General features: G+C 42.9%; 1 protein-coding gene across 2 annotated transcripts in view; it reads right to left on the reverse strand.

Moving 5' to 3' along the window:
• Positions 1–3,581: 3,581 nt before the first annotated feature.
• Positions 3,582–19,193, reverse strand: part of GRIA1 (glutamate ionotropic receptor AMPA type subunit 1) — a 306,263-nt gene continuing 290,651 nt past the window's right edge. For both annotated transcript variants that reach the window (XM_003981365.5, XM_003981366.5), the window contains exons 15-16: positions 14,117–14,251; positions 3,582–6,232 (exon numbers count right to left, since the gene is read on the reverse strand). In XM_003981365.5, the coding sequence (XP_003981414.1) occupies positions 6,032–6,232; positions 14,117–14,251 (336 nt within the window). In that variant the 3' untranslated portion in view covers positions 3,582–6,031. The remainder of the gene's footprint in view (positions 6,233–14,116; positions 14,252–19,193) is intronic.

Genomic DNA, 19,193 nt, shown 5'->3' on the forward strand with positions numbered 1-19,193 from the left:
AGAGTAGGAAATGTGTTGCCCAGGGTCACACCACAAATTGGCAGCAATGTAGGCAATCGGCTTCATATTTTTTTCAATCTCCAATGCGTTTCGTTAGTGTGGTGAAATCTTAGGAGGCAGTCAGGTAAAGTGAAAAGGTGGTGGCTTTAGAGAGACAGAATGGGATTGGAATCTAGGTCAAGTCATTGACTGGCTGCATGACCTTGGGTTCTGAATCTGAGTTTCCATTTCCTCTTATGCAAAGTGGGGGTGATAAATCCCCACCTCGCAGGATTGTTTTGAGGACTAAAGGAGAGATATGTCCTAGCTTCTTACCCGGTATGCAGTTAGTGCTTAGCCAATGCTGGTTCCCTCCTTCCTTGTAGGGCTATGAAAATGGCAAGTGTGGTACAGAGAAGTTAGGCTTGTCTTAGTAGGACTCAGAGTGCCCATGGAAGATTATGTCAGTAGGCACTTCTTTCCAGTGGACTATGTTAAAAATGCAAGTGGTGGGATTTGGTGTTTGTAATGGAAACAGCCAAGTAGTTTTCCCATTTGGAAAATAACTGGCTGTGTTGAAAGCTGATTCATTTCACAAAGTTATTTCCCACTCCCACCATGCCCTTTCCTGAGGAGATATCTTTGATAATTGTATCTTATCTCTAATGTCCTGTGTCTCTCTCTTCTCCCAGGAGAATGTTATGTCATTATAGACATGCCTAGGGAGGAAAGGAGTGTTCAGACCGCATGTCCTTGGGAACAGTATCTTTTCTTCCTCTTTTATCAGGTGAATCTAATGGTATTTTCTCTTGGGACCAGGGAGATTTGACTCCATCTGGTAACTTGCATTCTGGTGTTAGTCTGACCACTGACAGAAATGACCCTAATATAGTTCTTGGTAATTTTCAGATAAGTTTCTATGAGCGTTTTCTCTGACTCCCAAGCTGACACAACTGCAGTGGTTCTCAATCCGGGCTGCATATTGTAATCACTTAAAAGTTTAAAAGAAAACCAGACAACACCAATACACTGACAAATATGCCTGAGCTCAGATAAACCATATTTGGAGATGTATCTTGGGCACTAGTGATTTTGTGTAAAGTTCAATAGGTGATTCCAGTGTGCAATTAGCATCCAGTATCACTGCTTATTTTGACACCAGATATCCTAGATTTTTGATGAGAAAGATGAGGCTCAGAGAAGTTAACAATATTCTTGTCCAAGATTGTAAAGGAAGAAGGAAGAGAAGCCAGGTGTTGTGAATCCTGATCTAGGTCTTTCCACTGTACCAATTTGCTTCTATACTCATGATGTGATCTGGAAACTTCAAGCAATAAAAGCTTTTTGAAAATTACAAAGCACTGAAGTAAGGTTGTCAGTGGCCAGACTAACACCAGAACACAGACTACCTGATGGCAGTCAAGTCTCCATAGTCCCAAGGGGAAAATGCCATTGTATTTGGTAAAAAGGAAGATGGCTTCTTATGCAAGAACTCAGTTTTCTTAGCTGTAAAGTGAGATAGGAATGTATTGCCTAGACATTCTTTCCTTGAAAGAACATTAGCATTTGGTGAGGAAAGAACTTGCCATTTTGTTTCTTAATTAGGATAAGTTGAGTTTTGAGATTTCATTGAAAGATATTCATGCTCATTTCTGTAGGGTGTTGCTGACTCTCTCTGAAGTCTATATTAGGGTGTTATTGAACAAATAACCTGAATAGGGCTATAAAAGATGCAAGATAAAGTAAGGGAAATCAGTGGATATGTATGTCAACTTTCACACCTGTGGCATCTCCTTGACTCCAGGGGCAGTCCAATATACTCTGAGGATACTCTGACCATTAGGAACTCCTTTCTGTAGCTGAGACTAAGTCCATTGTCCTGTAACTCCCAGAATGGATCCTGGTCTTAGTCATACAAAAAGCTAGTACAAAAAGCTAGCACCATTTCCCCAGGATGGCCCTGAAGATCCTTCTTCAGGCTGAATCAACTATTTTGCAGGGGACCTGCTTTTCAGTCCCCTTTCCAATGTGCTTGCTGCTCCCTAGCCTGGATCTATTTTAAAGGGACGATAAGTAACTCTTTCTCTTCTTCTCCATTTTTGCAGTCCGGTCTGGAGTAGTGATTTCTACTAACTCAGAAAGACAGGTTGGCTTTCCCAAAGGTGTAGCAGGTATAGCTGTAAAGCGTTCTTTTTTTAAAAAAAGTTATTTTGGCTTTATAAAAAGGTAGAGAACTGCTTGCCTGCTATTTTCCTGACCATCATGCATCATGACCTGGTTACCAGTGAGATACGTAATGTAAAGGCTTTGGATTCAGGCAGACCCAGTTCAAATCCTGGTTCTGTCACTTATAGGAGCGTGAGCAAGTTATGTAATCTTTTAAAGTCTGAGTTCCTCTTTCAGAAGGCCCTACCTGAGAGGGCCATTATAGTAATATAGAAAGTATGAAGTGTGCTTAACATAGCATATGCTCAGTACATGGTGACATGTGCTCTTATAGCCATTATGATCATTATCCCAGCTATTTGAAAGAAAGGTGACAGAGATTAATTTTCTCCACCTGTCAGTGTTTCTCCACAGAAATACTGTTAAAGTGTTTCTTCATTCAGAGGCACCCTACATGCTGGAGGTGACTGTAGGTGTTGAAATAATGATTGGAGCTTCAATCAAAAGAACACGAGTCCACTGGTTTCTTTGCCTTCCTTCAACCCTTTACCATAGAGATGGTGGTTACTGTCTGAATGCCACAATTAGAACTTTGTTAATTTGTTTGAGATCTCTGACCCCTGTTAATATGCCAAATTCCTTGGGAAAGAAAACATTTGAAGTTGTTCTTAATCATCGGTATCTAAATGTCAATAAATGTCAGATTCTTTAGAGAAAGCCCATCTTGCTGGAGTGAAAGAAAAACTTGCAGCAAAGAATGAGAGGATCATGTGGTGTGGGACCAGGATGATCTATGTTTAAGCATGGTCTAAACTGGTTTTGGTTGTGACTCCGCACATCACAGATACACCTAGACTCCACCTAGACACTCCCCAGAGAAGACTGGGGGTGTCTGGAAGATATACCCTGTGAACCATCCAGTTCTCTGGAGGTACTGTGACCACTGTATGTCAAGCCCTGCTCCCTATGCAGTTGGAACTGTGGCCCTTGAAAACCAATATTACTCGGGTTTTTTGCTTTGTTTTGTTTTGTTTTTGCTTTTTGTTTTGGTTATCCGGTTTGAATGAATAACTCACGGTGAACTAGTTTAGCTGAAATGACTCATTTGAGAGCTGTTTGTGAATCAGGAATGGTGGTTACCATTAAAAATGTTCAGCAATAAGGAAATAACATAACCTTTAGAGCTTTGGCTTCAGAAATGGCACAAAAATGGAATGGACAAATATGAAAAGTAGATAATGGATCCACAGTGATTTAATTCTTGGTGATACTTTCATTTTATGCAAATACCAAAAGAAAAAAAAAAAAACAAACCCTGGCTACTTGAAAGAAAAACAGGAACCAAAAAAATATTTAGTGTTTGATCAAGCAAAAATCCTTTCACACATCTGTCAAGAGAATTAAAACAAATATAGATGTTAAATAAAAGGCCCAGGTACCAAAGAGCAAAATTTAATGAAAGCCAGAACTGTTAAGTATGGATTCCTGTTGAGAAAAATGTCAATCTCTTTCAGAGTTTTCCCAGTACTCTATTTTTAAGAAAAGTGTAGTAAAAATACATAATACAAGTTAACTTTTTTCTTGCTTTTGTTTTCCCCCGTCACCCCTCTATTGATAAAAAGCATCTTCTGTGGAGTCTTGGACCCCCACACAGCATATATTCTCATTGTTAGCTTAGATGATCTCTCCCTATCAGATCATGTTAGTGGTGAGCTCGGTGGCTGGAGAGGCATCTTACCAAAGGAAAAGGTCTTTGAAGCATGTTGATAGTAAGAGGGATATTTCTAACTCCTCTGAAATGCACTCCCTAATGACAGGTCATATCATATTCTGCAGTGGTAGGCTAAGGGCTGACAAAAATCTGGTAGGAGGACAGGGGATGGGGAGGACATCAGCTGGCAGTAGTGAGAAGTAAAAAATCCATCTTGAGGGTCCTGCTTCACGTACCATGCCCACATTGACATGTGAAAAGACTGAACAACACTTGAGTTGAAAGGGCATAGAGTTTGATTTGGGGATGGTTCTTTGCTACGGCTGAGACTAGGAGAATGGGGGAGACATAGAGATGGTGGGTGTCCACTGAGAGAATCCACAGATGAAGCCAATCATGCTGCACCTACTTGTTGGTAGGCTCCCAAACCTTTAGTTTGTCAGTTGCTAATGATAACCCCTAGCAGAGAAGACTGGAGAGAAGTAGGGGGTAAGGAAATAAGCCAGAACATGGTTATCAATAAAAGCTAAAGACACATGGCACACACTGAATCATGCACCTAGGAGAGTGGCTGCTGGACAGCTGGAAGCCAATTGCACCAAGAATGAGAGTTGGGATCTCCAAGAAAGCTATGTACCAGGAACCCCCTTTCCAACTAAAGTTGCAGTCAGCCTGAGCCTCTCTCTATGTACCCTGTCACTTCTCTAAACTTGCTTTAGTTCAGCTTTATAGTCACAATCATGGGCATATTGAGTCTGGTCATTGGAATAATACATCCTCATTCTGTCTCAGCCAGGGGGAAGGTCAGTCTTCTTGGGTTAGAAGTTGGGGTCAGTGATCTTAAGGTCCCCAATGTCATTTTCAACTTAATTCATCTCCTTGTTTTCCTTAAAGTAATTCAGCCTTGGGTATTTTACTTTCTAAAGTGGCCACATGCTAAAACAACATTTTTATATGGACATAAAAATCCAAGTTCTCCAGGTCAGCAAAACTCTAAGCTGACTTGGTCTCTTAATCCTAGGACAGCGCACACCATGGAAGGTTCTGTTGCTTGTGGGCTTCAACGATGCTTCCTCTTCCAAAATTCTTCCATCCTTTTTTTTTTTTTTTTTTGCATTCAGTTTGCATAGCATTTTCCCCCATATCAGAGGCTCCAAAGAGAGTCTACTCCACAGTGGGGTTCCTGCTCAGATGTCAAGCAAATGAAAAGTGACAATCATGGGCAATATCTCCCAGGCTGTCAGTTATTCCCAAGGCTGTACTTGGTTCAGGAGGCCAATTCAGCCACCAGAGTGCCTTTGGGCTTGAGCATAGCAGAAAGACATACTGCTCAGTGCTGAGGTTGACTCTGTGAAGAAACCACCTAAGGTCTATGGGATGGCTGTTACGCATTAAAGGAAGCTCTCTCTGAGACTCCAGCAATAACTTTGTGAGTCCTCCTCTGACTGCACACCTGCCTTTGTCCTCTCCACCACCCTTGGTCTGAATTGCTTTTTGCACATGTTCTCAGCTACATCAGTGTCTAGGAGGTGCCCTTCCTGGGGAAGGCAGTCCACTTCTCCAACAACATTCATCCTCATCCATGTCTTGGGGTTGAGAAATGGAGGGTAACTTAGAGAGCTCCCATAGTGAATTAGTTTGAAGGTTGCCTTTTTCCTTTTGCTTGCTTGTAAAGTGGAGCGAATCTTTAATCTCCAATCTGAAAACTGAAGAGACATGGGTAGGGAGTTGGGAATAAGAAGCCAGGAGGAGGAAGGGGCCTAACAGAACCTTCAAACCATGGATATTAGTAAGAAAGAAAATCTTGCACACACTAAGACACATTAACAAATGAATTAAAAGAAAACAGTACAGTTTCCTCATTAATGTTCCTATGACTCCATTTTCAGAGACACAGGCTCTGTTCAACAGGGTTATTCTCCCCTTATTGCGGTGCAGTGTTATTTATCATCCTCACTTAGCAAACGGAAAAGGGTGAAAGAACATCAAAAAAGGAAAAGGGACGGCAAAATGATTTTTCAATTCTTCAGGAAAATCTGGTGAATCATCTGATCCTTGTGGTCATGGTGGTTGGTGGCGGTTGCGTTTCATTTTTACTGTTTTTGGCACTGAAGGGCTTGGTATGGAATTGGGGGAGCTTGAGCTTGCTCCCCAAGGGGTCTCCATCTGCTCCAGTTACAATCCTGTGGCTCCCAAGGGCATCCCTGAACTGTGGCTCATGCAGGGAATCGACTGCATGGACTTGGGGAAGTCATGGCTGACCACCCGGCCGTTTTCTCCACTGCCGCCACCGCTGGTTCCTGCCCCACTGTTTCGCGGGAGTGTCGATGTCCGTATGGCTTCATTGATAGATTGCTGTGGGATCAAACAGAAACCCTTTTCAGGAGGACCGGGGGTTCTTCCCCAGGTCCTTGGCAGTGACTGGTAAGGAGAATGAGTCAAAGCTGGACTTAAAATCTCACTCCACTTCTCCTCCCCACCCAACCCCTTTCCTTATCTGGAATGCTAACCTTGGCTTCCCATGAACTCACAAAACAGCTGTGTGGCTCTGGACAAGTCTGATCTCATCTCTGGACCTCCTGTTCTCTCTTTGTAATGAGGTGTGTTAGACTGGGTGGTCACTAAGATCCTTTCTAGTTTTTATATTCTGTGATTTCTAAAGATAGAAGTATTCCATGGTAGTATTAATGGTAATAAATGTAGCAACATGATCAAGTGGAAAAGCTCTAGAAAGGGGTTTGGGAAACTTGGGATTTTAGTTCTGGTTCTGACATCAACTAGTTGTATGACCTTGTGCATATCTCCTTACCTCTCTAAACCTTTAAAATCTCCATGTTTGTAAAATGTGATAATCTATGCACCTGCAGACTTTTGTTAGCAAGAATGGTGCTACTGCGTGCAAAATGATTTGAAATGTTACAAAAAAAAAAAGTATGTTACTGCTGAGTTAAAATTTAAAACTACCTCTGATTTGATTTAGGAAAAATTCTTTCCTGCCTCTAGTAGTATGTGTTATGGGAATATAGGACTTGTTTGAATAATAGTAAAAATGTAATTGGAAAGAAGCATGTGCTAAAGAAAATGAGAATGCGTTCCAAAGATCATTATCTGAAGGTCAGCTGCTTCCCAACAGCACATATAACCTGACTTCTAGACTGACACATCAGTTCATTGCTATTAAGCTTGTGATTTCCAAAATATTAGACTTCTAGATATGAAAAGGACTCCAGTGATCCCCTAAGGGTCAGATGAGTGAGGTAGAATGTTCAAGACCACAACCTGGAATTAGAACCACATATTATTAGATAAGAAGAAGGGTTCTGTTCTGAGATCCTTTGGAGAAAGAAGCTTCATGACATGAAATCCAAACCTGTCTCTCTTCTTGTCACTTTTAATTTCCTATTAAGAGATACTCATAGAATTTTTGAGGTGGGGGTTCATTTCTTGGGAATCATATATAGGAGAATTGTCTATGAGTTGAGAGGTGTCTGAGACCAATTGTACCAATCCTTCAATTCTGTTCTCACCTCCTTCTTGAAGCCATCCTAGACTGTACCATCAAGTGTTTGCCCCCTTCAGCCTAGTACTCCTACATTACACATGCTTTTGTAATGGTTCTGCTTCAGGTATGTGGGTTTTCTCTTCTTTAAGAGAGCTGTCTGGAGGAGGGCAGGGTTCATTTTTCCCCCAGTCTATAGCTGTCTCCCATAGTGCCCAGCATGTAGTTAGATGCTGAATAGATATCCTTAAATTTGTCTAAAAAAAACCCACAAAATCCAACCACCTAGAGCCCTTCTCAACAAGTTTATGAATTTTCTTCTCTGCATATTTCCATGATCCTAGTGATCAGAGAAGTCAGTCACTCTCTGGTGGCCAGATAGACATAAACAGCAGTTTGACCTAATTTTTATTCTTTGTACTATACTATGCTGAAAGTATTATTACTAGCAATTCTGACAGTGTTTTTTTAAGAGTTCTTTCTTTTTAAAATCCCTGATTCAGACAGATTTGCCCTAAAGGATGCTCTACCCACACTGGTTCTGCCTCCTCCTCAAGCCTCCGGACTTGATTTATTTATATTCTGCCTTGATTGTCCTCCACTCAAGAGGAAATGTGCCCTGGATTGCATTCTTCTAAGTGAAGGCCAAATAAAAACTACTGTGATGCTCTATGGGTGAAATGTGAAAAGAAAACCCAAGGAATTAATGGTTACTTATTCTCACTTATGCTTATTTGTGTATATGGGAATGAGGAAACATTCTATGGATTAACTTGGGATGTTTATCTTTTATGATTTTTCTCTACCACATCCCTTTAATTAAAAAATAAAGTTTAAATTTCACACAGATAATCCTGGGCTTTGTTTCTAAAAAAGTCTCACATATTCCCATAATATTCTATTGAAGTTGGTGATACTTGATGAATTTATCTTAAAGGAGAAGATTGGTGGCATAGTAAGTATTGGTGCCTACCAAAGTCTGAGATAACTTAGCTAGGCATGTAGCTAAAACCCTCCATGTTCACACCACTCAGAAATGGTTTTCTTGGAAGTTAAGGGCTTCTCCAAGGTCAATAACTCCATAATCCTATTGACAGTGAGTGCTACCTGCTTACCGGCTTCTTTTCTAAGACACTTATGGGATCTCAGGAGAACAGATGAATGGAGTCAAAACTTTGGAGTGGAAAGCAATACTACAAATGACTAGATCATTAGTTCTCAAATTTGACTGCACAATGGAGTTATCTGGGGAGTTTTGGGGGGAAAAGCACTGATGCCTCAGATATACCCTCAAAGATGTTGACTTACTAGGTGTGATGCATGGCCTGGACATCTGGGCTTTTAAAAACTCCTCAGGTGATTCTAATGTGCAAGCAAGGTTGAAATACACACATCTTGGGGCGCCTGGGTGGCGCAGTCGGTTAAGCGTCCGACTTCAGCCAGGTCACGATCTCGCGGTCCGGGAGTTCGAGCCCCGCGTCAGGCTCTGGGCTGATGGCTCAGAGCCTGGAGCCTGTTTCCGATTCTGTGTCTCCCTCTCTCTCTGCCCCTCCCCCGTTCATGCTCTGTCTCTCTCTGTCCCAAAAATAAATAAACGTTGAAAAAAAATTAAAAAAAAAAAGAAATACACACATCTAGTTTATATCCTTCACTTTATAGAGAAAGTGAGGACTTCGGACCAACTGACTTAAGGTTGTAGTTACCTGTCACCTAGTGTCAAAGTGGATGACCTTCTAATTGTACCCTCTGTAGCTAGGCTATCATAAGCTGATGTCCTTCTTCCCCTTGCCTCTAGGAAATGAAGTTCTCCCTCGTCCATCCTTGACATACCAGCCATTCTTAAAGTTCATCCTTACAGTTGTTTTTGAAGCTGATACCCAGGGAGAAAAGTGAGTTAAAAGTCCAACCTCCAGCACCCCCAGGTTAACTCTTGAGAGACTCATTTCTCTAACAGTGTTTACATCCAAACTCACCAGCTACTTGCTTTTCTAAGAAAAGTCTTCCCAGACTCTGCACATCCTAGAACATCCTAATAAAAGCTCAAACCTCAGTGATGACCTCCTACTAGCATGTGTGCTAAGAGCCGGAGTGACTGCCTGCTGTGGAGGACACACCCCTGTGTTACCAAGTCTCTCAGCTGCTTGATAATTCTAGGCAAACATGTAAAGCTTCAGCTGCTGTGGCTTAAATACAGTTCATGTCAGTATTGCCACATACAATTGTTTTCCACAGGGAGAAATATGGGCAATAATACAGACCCTGGTTGTCTTTAATGTCAGTGAAGGACTCAGTTTTGGTCTGTTTCTCCAGGCAGAGGAAAGGGGATCTGAGACTTCAATCTGGAGCGTGTCTTAGGTTATGTATCTTTGCAACTATATGACCACTTAAATCTTACTCAAATGGTGTGGTTGTCAGAAGTCCCTTTCTGAGTCCCCACCTCTCATGTGTTCTCTTCTTCCTGAAGTCTTCTTATGCTCTGGTGAGTGTGGACTTCTTCCTATTTCTGGGCATAAGTTCTAATCTTTGGGTGTCTCACACATGTGCATCCTTTGCAGGCAATGCCTTTCCCTTGTTTAATTCCTTCCATACTTCAAGTCTGCTAGATACCAGTTTCTCAGGGGAACCTCTCTGATCTGTCCCAGCCCTCATTCCCTCAACAGGACTTGACAGTCCAGCATTTTTCTTCAAACACTCACTGAACATGTAAGTATCTATTTACTTTCTGTCTTCCCATCATACTTGTAGCTTCTTGAGAACAGAAGCTATGTCTGTTTTGTTCCTGAGTATGTCCCCAGTGCTGAGCAATGCCTCATACAGTGGTGCTCAGTATGTCTTTGTGGAAGGAATGCCTCCAGGATGATTTCCCACTATCCTGTGACACCTATTGTGTGTCTTGTTCCTATGACATATCAAAAAGGAAAGGGGTTCGACAACACACAAGCAACAGATTACTAATCATGGATGGCCTCAACAACTACCTCAGGAAAACCTAAGGATAGGGCTGCATCTTATTTGTCTATGTACTGTGGCTGCCACTTGAGGACACACATGGTAGGTACTCAGAATGATCTTTTCCTGCATTGGGAAGTCTAATTCCTGTTTTTCCAGCTCCTAGCTTGTGTGACCTTACTAGGACAAACTACTTAAGCTTCTTTGAATCCCTATTTCTTCATCTGAAGAATTGTAAGCACAACACATTACAGGGTTAATGAAAATGTATATAAAGTACTTTGAACATGGAAGTTACTAAAAAGATGTCATCTTCCCTTCTTTTCTTCTTCTTCCCTTCTCTACCCCCTTCCTTTTCTTCTTATCTCTTCTTTGCACAGTGGGGAAAGGCTCTTTGACCATGGTTGAGAAATTGGGGGTTGGCTCTCAACTATGTTTAGGGGCTCAAGATCTTAAAAGTTGGCCAAACACAGTGATCAAGGAAAGGAACAGGAAGGAAGTTTCTCACCAATGGCCTGTGATACTGTTAACATGTCTGTAAAGAGCTAACTGCCTCTGGGGAAGGCTAATTACAGAATAATAAAGAAAACTATCAAGTTGTGAACTCATCTGAGAGGCAGGTTGATAGTGTTCTACTTTTCTCCTTTGGATAAGAGAGAAGTTGGTGGGGCTTCAGAACTGAAGGGCTGGGTTGATTAAGAAAGACAGTAAAAGTATCTTCTCTGCAGTTGGAAGATTAAAATATCTATTAGGAACCTTGATGAGTTGGGCAGAAGTTGTGTCGAACAATGGAATTAATTATAAAATATTGTGGTGAAAGATCCTGATGAATGAGTCTAAGAGATCCTAATGTTGGCTTCTGAGAAATTTGACATCTTTGTAAAGGAAAGGGTGCAAATGTCCCCCAGCAAGTTATGGCATGACTCAGTGGCCTCTTCTAAGGATTCTTGTCTTAACCTGAATGTTGTGATTTCAGTGGTGAAAGCCAACTGTCTAGTTTTAAGAGGATCCCAGTCTTTAACCACCCTGGTACCGTTACCTGGCACTGACCATGATTATTGGGACATGGTAATCCCATGGGAAGGGTCAGAGGTCCAAGCAGTTCCTGCTTGATGGATGCCTGCTCTCATGTGATTTTATGAACACAAACAGATGGGGCCAGAACCACCTTGGACGATGATGTTTGTGCTTCCAGCCTGGGTGGTTTTGATGGTCGTATTTGTTTACCCAAATAGCAGCTCTCCCCCATGCATCACTTCATCCTTCAAGAGTTTTTCTCTTCTGTGGACAATTCTACATAATTTTACTGATAATTATCCTATGTGTGTGGAATGTCCAAAGAGAAATTAGACATACTTCTTACCTTAAAGAACTCACAATCTATATAGCTCAAAAAACCTAGGACGCGTAAGTAGGGGCAGTAAAAGGAAAGTCTTAAAAAGACTGTAGCTGATCACTAATGGGAAAAATAATTATTATTATATATAGTAGTTATCAGTGTGAGTATTGTTATTTATTGAGAGCTTATTATGACCCAGGAATTTTGACAATCCCTTTATGTCCATTTATCACACAATGCTCACAATAATTTTATGAGATATGTCCTACCACTAGCCCCATTCTATAGAAAATGAGGATCAGAGAGCTACTGGAGCTTGTCCCAGATGACACAGTTGGCAAATAGAGCAGGCAGAATCTATGCTCAGACAGTCTCTAGAGCCTGTGCTTTAGGCCACCACACTGCACTGTGCTCTCGGGGACCAGTGAGAAGGAGATCCTGCGATATGTAGCAGGCCAATCTTGAACCCTTGGTTTGGGTCATAGCTCACATGGAAGGTTTTGGGGTGTTATAAAGGTTGTAGTTCACCTAGCTTTTTTTCTGTTCTCCTCTGCCTCCAGAGTGGGCTTTCCTCACTTTGGAGAATTTTTGGGCTTATGTTTGGGTGGAATAGGCAAAGAAATCTTTGTTTAGGTTCTAGGAGACCTTATTGTGCTTGTCAAACTCTTTGGAGGTCTACCCTGGGTTTAAGGTCTGAGGCCCATGCTTTGGCTCTGCTTTGTCCTTTCTGAGAAGACCTGGTGTGGGTGAGCTGGTTAAGGGTAGGAAAGAGGTGTTCCTAGGTCCGCTGGCTAAATACCATCATACTACCATCCCTTAATTGTTCCTTGTTATTGTATCTTGGTTACATTGCCTTTTAAATGGGTCCTATGGGCAGAAGATGGGGAGAGAGATTAGTCTGCATTAAGGCACATGGGTGGGAAGCACAAGGTGGGTGGCTAGAGTACGGAGTATGTAAGAGCAGATTGCTTGGGAGGGGAAAGTAGGCTGGAACCATGATGTGGAAATGCTGAATGCCAGGACAGAAGGTCTGAATGCCAGGACAGAAGGCCCTCCTCCTCCAACTCCCACTCTCTGTGTACAGAACTGAATACAGAGTTTCCAAACAGGGGAAGCAAATGTCCAGCAATGTCTTCTCCAAGAGCGACCCTGGAGATATGTGTAGGGCTGTTGCCCCAAGGCTGAGAGTGGCTAGGCAAGAGGCTATGGTCGTGATTCAACAGTGGGTATATACTGAGGTTATATAGGCTTCTCAGGGCACATTCTAGGAGAGCAAATCCTACCAATGAATCTTCTTAGTCTGGTCAAACCAATGTAACAGCCTAGGGTACATTGCTCAGTGACTGCATTTCCCTCCACTTTTGTTGGTCTGAGTCCCACTTGTCCTTCCTCTTAATTTTTGCCTCTTCCTGGAAGCCTTCTCTAATTTATGCCTCCTCTGTATTCCTATAGGCCTTCCTATCTATAAGTTGCTTCACTGAGTAATTTTGCTGTGCAATTTTTTGTTGTTGAAGGTCACAGATTGTATCTCCAATCTCTGTGTCTCATTATGATATCTTGCTCATGGTGTTGCCTACATAATTAACACTTGCATAAATATTTTCTTATTGAAGCTAAATCATGAAATGTGAGGGGTCTTGAAGGTTATTTAATCCAAACTCCCTTTGAGTATTTGAACCTATATCCTCCCCCAGAGTTCCTTGGCCTCTACTTGTATACCTCCAGTGATGGGAGGCTTGCTACTTATTGGGATAGTCCATTTCCTTTCCCAGTAGCTCTGAAAGAACATTAGATCTCACTGTGTTAACCTCTGTTCTCCATAGCTTTTAGTAATTAGTTCGTATTGTACACTTTGGGACCCCACAGAACTCGTCTATTTTTTTTCCCACCTGTAAAGTCTTCACGTTTTTATAGACAGCTCTCATATCCTCCACAATTCTCTTTTCCGGCTATTTGCCTTCAGCAAATAGGGTCATCTAGCTAACTTGCTGCTCTTCTGTGCATGATTCTCTTTGCCAAAGTCCATCTCACAGTAGAGTAACTAAGAAAAGACCTAACTCACCAAGCATGGCAAGATTATCTATCTTACAGAGGGTAGACACCCTCTCCTGTATTTTGAGAGCTACACTTCTGTTAATGAAAACTCAGAGAGAATCTACTTTTGCAGCAACTACTCTTGCCTCACATTGTGTTGACTGTCCACTTAAACTCCTAACTTTTAATCTCACCACCCCATCTCTGGCTGGTACAGTTGTTTCCCAGGCCTTATGTTGACCCTGACACATCCCATCTCCCTTCCTTTCTCATAGCTGTCTCCTTTCCCATCACCTTTCCCATCGGAGCTTTCTGGGCCCCTGCCCAGAGCTAACTTCAACCTTGTTTCACTCTCCACCCTTTCTAGCACAGACACTCCCAGGAAACCCAGCTGTATCACAAAATAGGGTAGGAAAAAGGCCTGGGAAGACGATGCCACCTTCATCCGCTTGGATTCGCTACGGGATTTGTAGCAGAACTCGATTAAGGCAACCAGCATGGCTAGTCCAAGTCCTCCAATCAGGATGTAGAACACGCCTGCCACATTGCTGAGGCTCAGAGCACTTGTCTTGTCCTAGGAAGGGGAGGAGGGAAGGGGGCAGGGGGAAGAGTAAAGTGAGCCAAAAGGCTAGAGACCATCCAAGCAACAGCATTTTTACACACATACACTCAACCCCATCACCCTTTTTAACATTCAAAATAGTCGGAGAGGCTTTTTATTCATTGATAGAGTGCTAAATATTCCTAGGAAAAAGGTGTGTGTGTGTGTGTGTGTGTGTGTGTGTGTGTGTGTGTGTGACAATATCCCAAAGCATCCCTGATTATATTTAATTTATAATTACGTTTCCCTCCCTCCACAATGCCTGTTCTGGGGCAAGAGGCACCACAAGAAATTCAGGCAGCTTCTACCAAAATCTGCATCCTTGAGCTTACCCTATTCTTTCAGAGAATGTGTGCCTCCCTTTCTAGTTCAGTTCCTGTCCCCCACCTCTCTGTTGTGCAAAGCATCGGCCTTGCTTATTGTTTATGTCTCTGAGTGTTTTTCTGAGTTGGCACTTAAAGTGAACTTTTCCCTAGATGTATGTTTAATTTCAATTTAATAAGAGAGTTATTGCACACATAATAAAGACCAATCAATGTGTACTTTTAACTTACTGATCTGAGTCTCAATCTAGGGAAAAAAGAAAACAGTTGGGGGGGGGGGGTCTTAGAATAGTAAAAAGGCACTTGGATAGAAAAATGGCTCTATTAAATCCTAGTAATTATGTTTAATTGGTGTCATTTTTCTGTTGGAGGTGCTTGCTAAAAGACATCGTAGGCAGACTCAGGTAGCTGAATTTAGAAATCTCTGGTGCCTACAGTAAAAGATCTTACACTGGTTCTGGATGAACAAAGTCATGGAACAGACTAATTCCCAGGGCTGGGGGATAAGTACCCATGTCCAGTAGTGGGTAGACAGAGCTCACTTTGTGGGGCCTGAGAAAGGCCATCAGTCTGGTGAGACTGTCCCTGAATTCTGTCACCTCCAGTCAGGTTCAAACTGTCGGACTGAGGAAACTGGGGACCAGTTTCCTTTGGAGACCAAAGGAAACTGGTGGTCAGGGTGAGAGTTATAGCTCAGAGAGAGGCTGAAAGTGCTCAGTCAAAATTTTGACACAGGCAAGTGAACGTCTTTAAATCTTCAAAGAATACTCATTCTTAGATGTCATGGTGGCTCTAACATCTTCGTTTATATTGTTTGCTCATGTACAACAAGTTTCTCATTGAATTAAAATGAAATGCACACTTCAGCTGGCACAGGTACACACCATGGTTGGTTAGTTGGTAACAATGGATAGGATATAGCTTTTATGTCTCTGTATGTATTCTTTTTCAGGTGGGGATGGAGGCAAGCCAAACAAAAGGTGAACTGTCTTGCCCTAGGGACTCCTTGGACATCTGCCTATTAAGATCTGGACGTGTGGAAAGGAGTTTGCTATGGACTAAGTCAGTGGGCTCTGCCCTAGTTCCACTTGGTGCATTGTACAGGATTCAGCAGGGCTGAGCTTGGGGACTGCAGCTGGCAAATAGGAGCATGCCTTCCCTCCCCAGAAGCAGCACTAGCTAGCAGAGCTGTAGGATTATCTAAAGCACACCCCTTTGGTGGCTTCCTGTATTGCTAAAGCAGATGGCTCTTGAATATGGGTTACACTTGGCAAGGCATATTCTGGCTGTGGAAGCAGTGGAAATGATTCTTCCAAGAGGTAGAATTTCTCCTGCTCTGGTATAATGGCCTGATAAGGGATATGCCCAAAATGCTTGGTTCAAGAGTTGGCTAGACAAGTAAATCCCCACTTGGTGTGGTTTTTCAGAACACTCAAAATGTCTCCCTGTTTGTCATTCAGGAGGTCTGTAATTCTGTTTCAGAGACCAGGATTTATGGTCAGTAGAAGTTCCTATAAAACTCATCTGTGTGGGGGGAAATTTTTTTTTTTTTAAAAACCAAACCAACTTTTCTGTATAGACGGGGCTAGGGGTAAGGTGGGGAGGCATGTTAATGTGTCATCAGTTCACACCTTAAAAAAGAGTGGTTGACAGTGATGCTCAGAGGGAGTGGATGAGGAACAGGCCTGGGGGAAGGTGGTGCGCAGGAAGCTGGGAGGAAAGAAAGAAGTCCTGTTGGCTTCACATGCTAATCAGCCTTTCAATAGCTGAAGTGCACCTTGCCTCCTTGGTCACCAACACTTTGTGTTTTCTTCCTCATGGTCTTTTCAAGTTCACCTTGGTTGACAATTGTCTTCAAGGATAAGGGAGTAGTGGGCATCTTTTTTTTTTTTTTTTTTTTTTGTCACTCTCTTCAAGAAACCCTAAGAGGGCATCTACCTCCTTGGCCATAGAGGGTGGGGTGTCTATTTCTGGTATACCTGGGAAGGAAGAAGGATGAGATCTTCATATGAAAGTAGGGATAAAGGGCATATTGTATGTAATGGCAGAAGAAGAAACATTCAGTGGCTGAGCACTTGACTATGTCTGGAGGTGGAGAGCATCTTTCACTTCTGAAGGAGGTCTCTGGCCTACAGAGACCGCAATGTGTGTTGGAGGACACATCCCATACAAACAGAGAGGGTAGCCACATGGTATGGGGAGTTCCACCTCTTGCAGGACAGACAGTGCCACTCATCCCCTTCTTATGTCAACACAGGGGGTGAGGGAAAGACTTCTGGAATCAAGGGGGCACCCGGGACCTTTCCCTACCTGTATTAGGAAGCAAACTTAGATGTAGCACGACTGTCTAATCTGGCATAATTTGATAGGGTGTGGAATGAAAGGCTGGTGTTGCTATTTTCTTAGCTCGCAAAGTTGGGGAGTTTACATTTAGGCAAGGTTTTATGATCTCCCTTATGTGTACCATTTGCTTTTTGATCACACCAACTTTAGTTCTTTCAAAGGAGGCCCGAGGCCGCGGTCTTCTGTTCAGTTGCCTTTAATGACTCTCTTTGACTCACTCTGGGAATATGATGGGATATCCAGGAGCAGGGTTAAAAATCCACTTTTAATCAGACCAGAGCTCTGATTCCTCCATACAAGAGGATGTGTTTCTTCATGGACTTATGTACGAACAGCTGTGTTCATGTTTCCTGGGAAAGCTACAAGCTTCCCAGATATGACCAGGGAGAGAGAAAAGCTAGAACCTGAGTCTTTTGAGCACCCTTCTGGGGGACTCCATTCTCCTCCCATCCCATAGCAGCTGTACTCCCAAAAGCCAGGCAGCTTGTTGGTGGGAGTGAAAAAGTCACAACTTGTCTTCTGCCAGGAGGGAGGGAAGAGAGTGACAGCACTGAGAAGAATGACAGGTGAAAAGAAAACCCCAAAAAAATCCATCTTTCAGAATTGTTGGGCTTGTTGTCATGGTGATGAGCACCCCCCCTTCATCCATCCCCCTTAACCTGTTGTCTTGAATTGTCGCCTCCCTCATGTGGAAGGGAGAGGTTTTAATTTTCACATTTTTTCTTGCTCTTCCCACATAATGGGGGACTGTCCCAGACTCCCTCTGTGTTTCTGAGCCAACATCCCATCCAAGAATATGGGGCTGGCTTAAGTCTTCATGAAGAGGTTTGAGCCAGGCCTGAGCAGGAGGGAATGAAGCTTTTTTTAAATGGCTTAAGTAGAAAGTTCCAAGGAGAAGCCAAAGCCTTTGGCCATAGGACCATTCCCTCCCATAGAGACTGGTGGTGCCCATCATCCAAGGCCTGCTAAGTCTGGACCAAGCCTTCAGGTTTCTCCAACTGCTTCTTATCTTCCTGTTAAGAGTGTGAACTCCTACAAAGCAAAGCCTCCAGCTCCTGCTCTTCTTTCCATTCCATAGGAATGCCACACATTTTCTGATGTCTGTACATTTGGACTTTTAGGGGCTGCCTTCAATTGTTTCACATGCTGAATGTGTGACCTGACTTGCCTTTCAGGGTCTAGAGAGAAGTCCAACCCATTTCCTACCTATTAGCCTTCCTGCTATAATAGTCTTTCATTTGTGCTTTTCCAGAACTTGGATTTTTAGCCCATGAGCTATTTTCCCGAGTGGTTGATTATTTCCTAGGAATAGAGACTCAGTAGTTGGCTAGGCTCACTTACTAGCTAGGACCAAAGTGAGGAAGCTACGGGGAGGTGGATTTGATTCAACTAAGGAAGATCTTTTGATTCAGTAGAGCTGTCCAAATGTGGAATGTTTTGCCATGGATGGTGGTGAGTACGCCAAACATAGATGCATTCAGGAAAAAACTGATGGGGTCATCTAAGGGATTCGAGCACTAGATAGTTAGATGAAGTGACCTTTGACACTCACCCCAACCCCAAGAGATTTGGGGCATCTGAGGAGTTCCTAGAGGGCCTGAGATCATTGAGCCTCTTATAAATTCTCCCTAGAGACTAACTTCTTTAGGGGATGCAAAAAAGGAACTCACGTTAATTGGCAACTTCTGCTGTTTCCATTTCCAATCTAGGCCAGTTCCCCAGCCTGCATATTTTCCCCAAGAGCAACACAGGATGAGAATCAGCCCATTGTACTAATAATTGGCAAGGCAAATGCTGTGAAAGTAAGGGTTGTGGGGGCGGCTCTTGTCAGCAGTGTGTGCTCAGGGACTGGCTGCTGTACAATGCACCACAGAACATCCTGACTTGAAACAAAACTGCAGCAGAGAACTCAAGGAGATGGTATGGGTCTTGGAGGGGAACCCAGCTAGCTGAAGCTGAGGCCTCTTCTATAGTGGGGGGAATTTTCCAAAACATAGGCATTAGTCTGGGATAAAGTGGGCATCCCTGTAGGAGGCCTTCACTGTGAGCAGAATATCTGTGTGGAATATGCATTGGAGAGCTGAGGTCTTGTGTGTCAAAAGAAAATGGATCCTGCTGTCCCCCGAGGTGCTCCTGGCTTGTGGACCCAAAGCAAGAGTTTTAATGGAAGAATCTTTGTGTCTAGTCCCTTCTCCTAGGGCAGTGGTGGGAGACCTAGGATGTGTGGTTTAGGGGCACTGGGGAGGACC

Source organism: Felis catus, chromosome A1, assembly GCF_018350175.1.
Source record: "Felis catus isolate Fca126 chromosome A1, F.catus_Fca126_mat1.0, whole genome shotgun sequence".
Classification (NCBI taxonomy): Eukaryota; Metazoa; Chordata; class Mammalia; order Carnivora; family Felidae; genus Felis; species Felis catus.